This window comes from Galeopterus variegatus, unplaced genomic scaffold (assembly GCF_000696425.1).
Source record: "Galeopterus variegatus unplaced genomic scaffold, G_variegatus-3.0.2 Scaffold3530, whole genome shotgun sequence".
NCBI classification, from domain to species: Eukaryota; Metazoa; Chordata; class Mammalia; order Dermoptera; family Cynocephalidae; genus Galeopterus; species Galeopterus variegatus.
Window position 1 is genome coordinate 35,331 of NW_007729641.1, and position 12,510 is coordinate 47,840.

General features: G+C 37.6%; 1 protein-coding gene across 1 annotated transcript in view; it reads left to right on the forward strand.

The window, feature by feature from the left end:
• The window catches only part of LOC103600977 (zinc finger protein 420-like), a 46,543-nt gene that overhangs the window by 32,361 nt on the left and 1,672 nt on the right, over nt 1–12,510 (forward strand). The window contains 4 exon segments of the mRNA XM_008585343.1: nt 2,736–2,862; nt 3,111–3,203; nt 9,952–10,116; nt 10,732–12,384. Coding sequence (XP_008583565.1) covers nt 2,736–2,862; nt 3,111–3,203; nt 9,952–10,116; nt 10,732–12,384 — 2,038 coding nt within the window.

Here is a 12,510-nt window from a genome sequence, read left to right on the forward strand (position 1 = left end):
TATTTATTCTTCCAATTGCTCAGGGCAGGACTTTGGATGTCGGGCCTTAAAAACTAACGCCACCTTAAGTGACATTACAAGCGGCGCCATTATGGGCCCACAAAGGCGTATTAACGTGACAGCCTAAGACGGCGCCGGGAGGGAGTAGGGTGGGAGTGTCTGTGGGAACCTTATTGGCCAAATACGCACTTCCGTGCTCGTGAACACTGCGTGATTGCAATAGCTACGCATTGAGACAGGATGCATGCTCTCATAACCTTTAAGCTGATTGGAGGATGTAAAAACCTCCCTTCCCCATTTGCCTTTAAAAGCAAGTGCTTGTGTGATAATAAATGGAACTGCTCGACAGAACCCCTGCCGCATCTGAGTGTCCTTTAATGGGCTGGTTGGGGCTGGCGGCTGTGCTCACCTCTCTTCACAGCTCTCTTCCCCCATCTTCCAACGGGGACCAGAGGGAAAGAGGAATCCAGGCAATTCACTCGCCCACCAAGGGAGAGACTGATAGTGAGGCTAAGGGTTGTTCAGGTAGGTCGGTGGCTGACCCAACATTTTGGCATATTTAAAAGTGGTTTGCCTTTTTTCTCTCACGGGGTGAGATCGTTTTTTACTATTAACTGTAGGAACCTGTTGAAGCTTTTGATGGTGAATTTCACAATACTGTGGATACATGCCTATGACCAGGTCCCCTGGAGTTTTAAGCCTCAGAGTTGTCTACACCAAGCCTCCATCAATTTATCAGTCACAATTTAAGTTTGCCTGCTCTTACACTGGTTCACGATGTGGTTTCCAGTAGAAAATCTCTACTCTTGTTAGCCACGACTGTGTATATTTGCCTCTCTGCTTTTCTAATCTTCAGAACATTAGTTTGCACTGTGTCCTTTTCTCTCTTCACCTTCTAAGAAAAGTTGTTGATTTTTCAGTCTCTTTAGTTTTATATTTATTGTTATAATGGAGTGATGATTTTCAAGCTTTTTTCTGCAGGAATAGAAACCTGGAATGCATTTCTAAAAGTTCCCTCTTAATGTCTATGTAGATAATAGAATTTTGCTTCGTACAACTATAAAAATGATCATTTATATTGGTAGACTTCTTAATACTGATTTTTCTTTTATTTATGGAATAAACTCAGAAAAAATTCTCTTGGTCTTCACAGTGTATTTCTCTTCTTCTATCTTTATACATTAATGTTTCTGCACATTCCATACTTTTTTAAAAAAAAATTAATGTTATAGATTCATTAACTTTGATGGCTACAGGTATCACTGAAATTCTGATATTTTACAAATCTTTATCTTCAGTTTAGATATCTCAAACACTCAAATTATGTATCTAATTGCCATTTGGACATTTTTACATTTTTTTTATTAGTTATGAATATTCATGGGATACAAAGCTGATTGTCACCCCTTGTGCCCAAGATGTGTAGGTTTTTTTTTTTTTTGTCCTTTTAGAGACTGGCTGCACCGCGCTCAGCCAGTGAGCGCTGTGAGCACACCAGTCATCCGTATATAGGATCCGAACCCGCGGCAGGAGTGCTGCTGTGCTCCCAGCGCCGCACTCTCCCAAGTGCGCCACGGGCTCGGCCTGTAGATATTTTAAATACAATATGTTCAAATCTGCATCATTTCTGCCATTATAGCTTTTCTCCCACTTTTCAAATTTCACTTTATAGTGCCAGTACCTAAGTAGCTGCAAACATGTAGATAGCCTGGTAATAGGCCTCTTATTTTTATTCTCTGCACTGCAAATTAGAATCACATTCTTCTGCTTTTTCTTTCCTTTTTTCTCTTTTAAAGGATTACTTCCCTCTTTGGTATGCTTACTGCTGTGTGTACTGATGACAGGTAGTTTTATTCCCCCACTTACTCTCCCTTAAGCACCTTAACTATTCTCCTAGGGGATAACTGTCAAATGCAAATCTGGTTATGTTAACATACCTAGTCTTAACCAGGACCTCATTATTTACACTGCTTGGTTTGGAAAGTGGCAGTGTTCTTCCTGGGGGGGACACAAGCCTTTTTTTTTTTTGCATATATAAAGGAAATTTGGAAATGTTTGGTACATTCTTTTAATTTGCAAGTAACTTTAAATCAACAATGAGTGCATAAAATTTTTGGTGTTTGATTTAGGTCAAATTGTGTTTATTGCATCACCTAGACATGGTGCTGTGTGTAGTTCCATTAATATGGTGTGTTTTGTTTGCAGCATTCTGACAGGACTTTTGCAGTTTCCTCATATGCTTTACATGGAAGGACTAAGTATCTTTGGCATTCTAGTGGAATGCAAACTAAACACAAAGTAGAATATTTTCTCATTCTTTCTTACCACAGTCTATTATAACAAAATAGACTTGGGTCTAAATTAAGACTTGGGTCTAAATTAGTTCATCTAACACATTTTCTTCAGGTATGTATGTATGTGTGTATACCTGTTTTCATACCAATACATCCCTTGGAGGAGTAGAACATTATTCATACTTTTACCTGTAGCAAGATGGAAATTTTGTAGATCTGTAAAGTGGCTTTGTAATAGTATGTTTTTGTAATTAATACATTGTTACAGTTGCAGAATGTTCATGTTCTAATTTTTCTTTCTTCTACCATATGGAATGCAAGGAAGCTGTACCTTTTGTAAGATACATACAAAACACACACAACACAGAATTTTCAGTTCCCAGATTTCTGTTTTGTGAAACAGATCTGGTGACTTGAGTTGAGGAGAATGTGCTGTTACAGGGGTTGGTATCTTTTGAGGACATTGCTGTGGACTTCACCTGGGAAGAGTGGCAGGAACTGGATGATGCCCAGAGAACTTTGTACAGAAATGTGATGCTGGAGACTTACAGCAACCTGGTGTCACTGGGTGAGTGAAACTCCTCAGAAAATGTCAGAAAAAACACTTTCTTCTTTTATGGTAAATGTAGGAACCACTTACGAAATTTAATGCTATTTAGTTAAGATTCTGTTCCATAAAGAATTCGAGTCATTCCTCTCCAATGTAAGTTACAAATTGGCCCCATCATTTTATAGCATCTTAAGCCAAGCTCTTGCCATCCTTCCAAGGGCCTGACTCAACAATTTCATAAAGTTCTCTGTTTTTTTCTGTTAAAGTGCACTGCATTACCAAACCTGAAGTGATCTTCAGGTTGGAGCAACAATCAGAGCCATGGATGACAGAAGAATCTCCAAACCTGCACTTACAAGGTCAGCACATACTGGGCACTGAGACTGGGAAGAGTAAAGCCCAGTAGATGTTGGTCATGTCCAGCTGTTTTTACCAATATTTTTGCTAGGCTTCAGACCTGAGAAGAGCTGGAGTGCTTAGAATCTTATGCACTGTATATTCTCCTAAGAGGACTCTCACACTTACACACCCACCTTTAATTTTAATGAATATTTTACATACTTCCCCAAATCTAATCTTTACCTTTTTCTTTTTAGATCTCTTTTCTTTACTGTGAATTTTATCAGTATTCTTGGTAGCTCTCTTTTTCTCCATTATCATGGGTATTTTCCATCAGATTCTTTTATTCCATGTAACTGAATATCTGAAATGGGGTAATATACAGGGAAACAAAATTTATTTTTTATTGTTATGTAGGTTGATAAATCCAAGGTTGAGGGGTCACATCTACTGAGGGTCTTCTTGCTTGTGGAGACTCTCAGAAGAGTCCACAGCTGCTGCAGTGTATCACAAGATGAGAGTGGCAAAAATGTGTCCACGTGCTGTATAAAGCCACCAGTCTACCTCCTGATGACTCATTAAGCCATTAACCCATTTTTCCACGAACAGATTAATCCATTCATGAGAGCATCACCTTCACTATCTAATAACCTTCCAAAAGCCTCACCTTTCAAATACCATAGTTAGATTTCCCACACTCTTCACATGGTTACAGTGATGATCAAGCTTCAATATGAGTTTTGGGGGATGTATACTATGGCATGACATTTATTCGTAAATTTATTTGTATTTTACTATGTTAATTAAACACATTTTAGTTTTATACTTGTACTTAAAATGGCAGCGATCTAAATAATGTCGCTCTTTCACAGATTTTACATTCTGATGTGAGAGAATTAAGAAAATAATATATGTTACATAATCGTATTAGGATCATGAGAGGGCTGGCCCCGTGGCTCACTCAGGAGATTGCAGCACTGGTAGCACTGAGGCCGTGGGTTCGGATCCTATATAGGGATGGCCGGTGCGCTCGCTGGCTGAGCGTGGCACAGACAACACTGTGCCAAGCGTTGCGATCCCCTTGTCAGAAAAAAAAAAAAGAATCATGAGAAATACGTAATCAGAGTGAGAGAGGCAGAAAAATGGGTAGTGAGAATTTAGGAAGGATGGTCAGAAAAGGCAGCTTTAGGAAGATTGTCTACTTGACATGGTGTCAGACATATGATATGTACCCAAGTACAAAATATAGATTTTAAAGTGGACATTACTATTGGAGGTACAAATTTGGAAATTGTGGCTTGTGGTTTTTGAAGACATAGAGGAGATTACTTATAGAGTTGATAAGAAAATGAGAAATGTCCAGAAGGAAGCCTTGTGTACCATGAAGCAGAAATTATGAAGCTGATGAGGACACAGCATACGAGCCTAGAAAGGACTGCCATTGGACATGGAAGAAAAATCACGAGATTGTACATCCCAATGTCAAGTGAACCAAGGGTTTTATATTGAGAGGTTCAGACCTTTTTATGGGGGGGTGGCATTTGAAGTTAGCATTTTCTCCTTCTGTTTGTGAAAATTATTCTAAAACAACAAAGATAATGAAAAGTGTATGCAAGACTTTGTTTTTTATGAAAGCAGGAGACAGCTGTAACTTCACTGCACAAAATAAAAGCCTTTGGAAGCAGTGAATTATAGAGCAGGGCTATGTGCACCAGAAAATGGGGGTAGAATGCTAGATGAACTCAAAAGGGGCTAGAAAAAAATTTAGAAAACTTGTGGGCACAGCCAACATTGAAAAAGAAATGTTTTAGATTTGCAGAAAGGGGATTCCCAGAATGGTAGAACAGAACTTTCTCAGAAACAGAGGGAGAGAAGTTAAATAAGTAATATGTAGGAAGGTTTTGGTATCTAATTTTGGGGAAAGGAGATTATTTATTTGAAAAATCCAAAGATGCCTATAACCATTTCCTACTGAAGAATGAAATCTAAAAAAAGATAGGTGCAACCCACCAACCCCCAGGCCTTGAGGCAGCAGTGCCAACCTGGCATCCCCATGGGATCCAGAACAGGCAAGATCCTGCCCCCAAGAGGCCTGACCTACCAAACCCCAAGCCCTGAAGCAGCAGCACTAACCCAGCAACCCCACGAGTATCCAGGCCAAGTAAGACCAAGCCTTCAAGTGGCCTGACTGACTGACCCTCAGGCACCAAGGCAGCAACAGGCAGTTGAATATCAACAAAATTCCCTGCCAGTGCTGCAGACTCCAAGGTGGAGCAAGTGGACTATGAAAGCCTCTGCCACAATGACTAAACACTAATGGAGAGATACTAGAATTATGAAAAACCAAGATAGTATGACACTACCCACAGAATATAATAATTCTCTATTTCTAGGTCCTATATAACAGGAAGTTCTTGAAATGACTGAGAAAGAATTTTTAGTAACAATTCTAAGGAAATTAAATGAGATAGAAGAATATTCAGCTAGACAACACAATGAAATGAGAAAGTATACAGGACCTGAAAGAAGAAATGTACAGACAAATCAATGTCCTGGAAAAAAATGTAGCAGAGCTTCTGGAGCTGAAGGGTTCACTACTGAAATAAGAAACACAACAGCTTAAACAGCAGGCTAGGACAAGTATAAGAATTTTTGACCTTGAAGATGGCCTGTTTGAAATAACACAGGTGGACAGCAAAAATAATTTTAAAGTTGAAGAAAATCGGAGATAACAGACAACCTTAAGCACTCAAATATCTGAATCATGGGCATGTCAGAAGGGGAGGAAAAAGGAAATAGCATGGAAAACATTCAACAAAGTAATAGTAGAGAACCATCCCAGGTTTAGGGAAAGATACAGATCTTCAGATTCAGGAGGCTCAAAGATCCCCAAACAGATTCAACCCAAAAATATCCTCTCTAAGACATTATATTCAAGTTGGCAAATCACAAAGACAAAGAGAATTTTAAAAGCTGCAAGGGAGAAGTATCAAGTCAACTATAAGTGAGCCCCTATAAGACTAACATCAGACTTTTCATCAGAAACCTTAAAAGCCAGAAGAGAATGGGATAATATATTCAAAATACCAAAAGACAAAGTTTGCCAGCTAAAAATACTTTATGCAGCAAGGGTATCCTTCCAAAATGAAGGGCAAATAGTATATTTCCCAGACAAACAGAAATTGCTGGATTTCACTATCATATGACCAGCTTTACAAGAAATTCTCAAAGGAATACTGTCTGGTATCTGAAAAGCAATCATCACTACCATGAATACTCAAGAAAGAAAAAAACCCACCAGTACAATAAAAATGCTAATAATGAAGATAAAAAGTTTATCTACCGTCCTGAGAAACCAACCAGCTAAGAAGACAAACAGTAAATCCAAAAGAAACAAAACACATTTAAAACATCCAAGCAAAAACCAATAAAATGCCAGGAGTAAATTAACACTTTTCAATAATAACTCAGTGGAAAAGGATTAAATTCCCCACTTGAAAGACACAGAATGACTGACTGGATTGGAAGGATAGATTGTAATCAGCAATCATCCAACAAAGAAAAGCCCAGGTCCAGAAGGCCTCACTGCAGAATTCTATCAAGCCTTTAAAGAATAATTAATACCAATTCTCTACAAACATTAACCAAAAATTGAAACAGAGGCCAATCTCCCAAACTCATTCTTTAAGGAAGCATCATCCTGATATCAAAACCAGACAGAGACAACAACAAAATAGAAAACTACAGGCCAATCTTTGATGCATATAGATGCAAAAATTCTCCAAAAAATACTAGCTAATATAATACAGCAACACATAAAATTATACACCATGATCAAGAGAGATTCATCCTGGAGATGCAAGGTTGGTTCAACATACACAAATCAATAAGTGCTATATACCAAATTAACAAAATGAAAGACAAAAACCATATGATAATCTCTAAGATGCTGAAAAAGGCATTTAACAAAATTCAACATTTGTTTATGATAAAAAGCCTATAAATTGGGTATAGAAGAAAACTGTCTCAACACAATTAAAACCACATGAGAAAACCACTGCCAATATCATCCTGAATTGGGCAAAGTTGAAAACTTTCCCCTTAAGAACAGGAAAGAAATAAGGATGCCCATTCTCTCTACTCCTTTTCAAGATAGTGTTGTAAATATCAACCAGAGAAATCATGGAAGAGAAGGAAATAGAGGGCATCCAGATTGTAATGGATGAAGTCAGACAGTCCCTGTTTCCAGATGATATGATCCTATATACAGGACAGCCTAAAGACTCTACAAAAAAATCTGTTAGAGTTGATAAATGATTTCAGCAAAGTTGCTCTATACAAAATCAACACAAAAAATCAGTAGCATTTCTATACCCCAACAATGAATTAGCAGAAAAAGAAATCAAAAAAGCTAGCCCACCTACAATAGTCACCAGAAAAATAAAATACCTAAGAATAAAGTTAACCATGGATGTGAAAAATCTCTATTGAGAGAATTTAAAGTGGACACAAAAGATGGAAAGATATCCCATGCTCTAGGATTGAAAGAATTAACATTGAAAACGTCCATACTGCTCAAAGTGATCTACAGATTCAATGCAGTCCCCATCAAAATTCCAATTACATTCTTCTCAGAAAGGAAAAAAAAACAGCCCTAACATTCATATGTAATAACAAAACAGCAGAAATAGCCAAAGCTATCCTTAGCAAAAAGCCTAAAGCCAGAGGCATACACTACCTGTCTTTATATTATGAAGCTGTAGTAACCAAAACAGCATGGTACGGGTATTAAAAACAGGCACAGACCAATGGAACAGTAGAGAACCTAGAGATCAACCTGCACGTTTACAGCCTGAACTTTGACAAAGGCACCAAGAACATACATTGGGGAAGTAACTGCCTTTTCAATAGATGGTGCTAATAAAACTGGACTTCCACGTGTAGGAGAATGAAACTAGACCTGTAGCTCATGCCATATACCAAAACCAACTCAAAAATGGATTAAATAATTAAATATGCATCCTAAAGCAATAAAACTCCTTAAAACATAAGGGAAACACTTCAGGAAGTAGGCTAGTGTACAGAGTTTATGAATATGACCCCAAATGCACAAGCAACCAAAGGAAAAATAAGTGGGATTATAGCAAATTAAAAAGCTCTGCAAAGCAAAAGAAATGAGTGTAAAGACAACCAACAGAGTTCGAGAAATTATTTGCAAAACATACATCTGACAAAGGAATAATATCTAGTATGCACAAGGAACTCAAAAAACTTAACAGCAAAAACCCAAGTAACAGAATTTTGAAATGGGAAAAGGAGCTAAACAGGATTTTTAAAGGAAGATATATGAATAGCCAACAGACAGATGGAAAAATCCTCAACATCCCTCAGCATTTGGGAAATGCACATCAAGACCACTCGGAGATATCATCTAACTCCAGTTAGGATGGATAATATCCAAAAGACAATGATAAATGCTGTCAAAGATGCAGAGAGAAAAGAACCCTTCTACACTGGTGGCAGGACTGCAAAATGGTGTGGTATTTGTGGAAGATGGTATGGAGGCTCCTCAAATAATTACAGATAGGTCTTCCTTATGACCCAGCTATTCCACTTCTGGTTATATACCCAGAGAAGTGAAGATCATCGTGTCAAAGGGATACCTGAACTCCCATGTTCATTTCAGTGCTATTTACAATATCCAAGAGTTGGAACCAGCCTAAATGCCCATCATCAGATGAGTGGATAAGGAAAATGTGGTATATATACACACCGAAGTACTACTCTGCTGTAAAGTGAAATGAAATTCTACCATTCACAGCAACCTGAATGGAGTTAGAGAAAATTATGTTAAGTGAAATAAGCCAGGCACAGAAACAGAAATACATGTTCTCACTTATAATTGTAAGCTAGTAAAAGTAAATATGCAAACAAGTAAATGGTGTTGAGAAACAACAAACACAAAAATCCCTTGAAGTTGTTAAGACGTGTGAACAAATATAATGTTTATTATGGGGTAATGGGGAGTGGGAAGGGGAGAGGAGGAATTGGTCAAGGGACATGAAAATCAACTACATTGTATATTTATAAGACAAAAACAAAGAATGTGTATTGATCTGAAGTACTCAAAAAGTACTGTAGAGTGTATTACAATTGAAATACAGAAGACTAAACATACATCCTGCAGTATGTAGATAGACTGCCCTAGGTCTAACAGGGAGACGGAGTGTGGATGAAGGTGAAAGGGAGTGGAGCAGGGAACAAAAAGAAAAAGACATAGGTGTAACATCCTGCACCTAAGCAAAATTTGTTTAAGAGACAGAAGACTGGCTTCCTCCTGAGCCTGAAATTAGCTGATCCAGGGAAACATTACCACCTGCAAAGCAGAGAAAGAAGGGACAAAGTGCTACACAATACCCACTGCTGTTATAAGAATGAAATAGGGGGAAAAAACAGTGTAAACAAATGGCAGGTGGTAAGCGCCTGGTTGAAAACTATGACAAGGCAGTAGGGGAAATTTTACCAAATATTTTTTAGGAATCAAAAATAAGTTAGTGCAAAACATAATTGAACATTAGAAAACATATAAGTACAATTTATTACATTAATGCAGTATGTAGGAAAAATATATATGTATATAACCATATCCATTATTAAATTTTATATATTTCTATGCCATGAGGGTATGAAGAAACTTCATCTTTACATGCACATTCCATAAGCAATATTTATGTATGATTCATGGATTTGTCTTTTTTCTTATTTCAGATGTTCTGATTGCCAAAGGTCTAAATACCAAAAGCCAAGAAGGCCATGGAACATATTTGTGGCAAGACATAATTCCTAACAGCAATATATCTGCTGAGGAGAGAGTTGAGTTAGAAAAAACATTTTATCTGAGCTCAAACCAGGTTTCAAATCCAGTTATAAATGGTGAGATCCATTCAAGGATGAGGTGTAAATTGTTTAATATATGTTGGACTGCACTTCCTCCTAGAGATCATGATTGGATGCCTGCTGGAGAGAAATCTGATGATGATAATATAACTTGGAATTTGTGCCAACAGTGTGAGCTGCTTAATCAGCATTCCAAGATTCAAGCTGGACAGCAACATTTTAAATATAGAAGAGAAGGGAAAGATTTCAACACAGAGCCAATATTTTTGTCACATATGATGGTTTATATGGGAGAGACCTCCTATAAATTTGATTATGGGAAAGCCTTTCATAAGTCTGCTGTTTTTCCCCAAAAGAAAACTCTAATATTACAGAAAAAAATCCAATGTGGTATATGTTGGACAATGTTCTGTAAAATCTCTAAACTGATTGAACGTGAGAAGACAAACACAGCAGACCAACCCTATAAATATAGTGAATGCAACAAATCATTCATGAAGAAGTTATCTCTTACAATCCATAAGAGGATATCGAGAGGGGAGAAGCTATATATGTGTGAAGACTGTGGAAAACCCTTTCACCAAAAGTCACTTCTCAGCAAGCATCAGAGAATTCACTCTAGGGAGAAAAAATATGAATATAATAACTTAGACTTCAACAAACATAAGGAAAATCATGTACAAAAAAGGATCTATGAATGTAATGAATGGGTAAAAACGTTTCAGCAGAAGTCAAGCCTCAGTAGGCATCATAGAACTCACGTTGGTGAGAAACCATATGAATGTAAAGACTGTGGAAAGTCTTTCTACTATATATCAGACCTCACAGTACATCAGAGAACTCACACAGGTGAAAAACCATATGAATGTCGTGAATGTGGAAAAGCCTTTCAGAGGAATTCACACCTCAGCAGGCATCAGAGGACTCACGTAGGTGAGAAACCATATGAATGTAAAGACTGTGGAAAGTCTTTCTACTATATATCAGACCTCACAGTACATCAGAGAACTCACACAGGTGAGAAACCACATGAATGTAAAGACTGTGGAAAGTCTTTCTACTCCAAGTCACAACTCAGTGTACATCAAAGGACTCACACGGGTGAGAAACGATATGAATGTAAAGAATGTAGAAAATCTTTCTACCATAAATCACACCTCAGGATACATCAAAGAACTCACACAGGTGAGAAACCATATGAATGTAAAGACTGTGGAAAGTCTTTCTACTATAAATCAGACCTCACAATACATCAGAGAACTCACACAGGTGAGAAACCATATGAATGTAAAGACTGTGGAAAGTCTTTCTACTCTAAGTCACAACTCAGTGTACATCAAAGGACTCACACGGGTGAGAAGCCATATGAATGTAAAGAATGTAGAAAGTCTTTCTACGTTAAATCACAACTCAGTGTACATCAAAGAACTCACACAGGTGAGAAGCCATATGAATGTAAAGACTGTGGAAAGTCTTTCTACTCTAAGTCAAAACTCATTGTACATCAGAGAACTCACACAAGTGAGAAACCATATGAATGTCGTGAATGTAGAAAAGCGTTTAAGAGTAAGTCAGATCTCAGCAGGCATCAGAGAACTCACACAGGTGAGAAACCATATGAATGTAAAGATTGTGGAAAGTCTTTCTACTATAAATCAGACCTCACAGTACATCAGAGAACTCACACAGGTGAGAAACCATATGAATGTAGTGAATGTGGAAAAGCCTTTAAGAGTAAGTCACAACTCTGCAAACATCAAAGGACTCACATAGGTGAGAAACCATATGAATGTAAAGACTGTGGAAAGTCTTTCTACTGTATATCAGACCTCACAGTACATCAGAGAACTCACACAGGTGAGAAATCATATGAATGTAGTGAATGTGGAAAAGCCTTTCAGAGGAATTCACACCTCAGCAGGCATCAGAGAACTCACATAGATGAGAAACCATATGAATGTAGTGAATGTAGAAAAGCGTTTAGGAGTAAGTCATATCTCAGCAGGCATCAGAGAACTCACATAGGTGAGAAACCATATGAATGTAAAGACTGTGGAAAGTCTTTCTACTATAAATCAGACCTCACAGTACATCAGAGAACTCACACAGGTGAGAAATCATATGAATGTAGTGAATGTGGAAAAGCCTTTCAGAGGAATTCACACCTCAGCAGGCATCAGAGAACTCACATAGGTGATAAACCATATGAATGTAGTAAATGTTGAAGATCCTTTCATGAGAAGTTAAAATTCAGCATGCATCAGAGAATTCACACAGGTGAGAGACCATATGAATGTAAAGAATGTATGAAAACTTTCTAAAGTCAGACTTCAGTGTATATTACTTACACAGGTGAGAACTATGTGAATGTAAATATTGTAGAAAACCTTTCTGCCCCAAATCACACATCTATAGACATACAAATTCTCA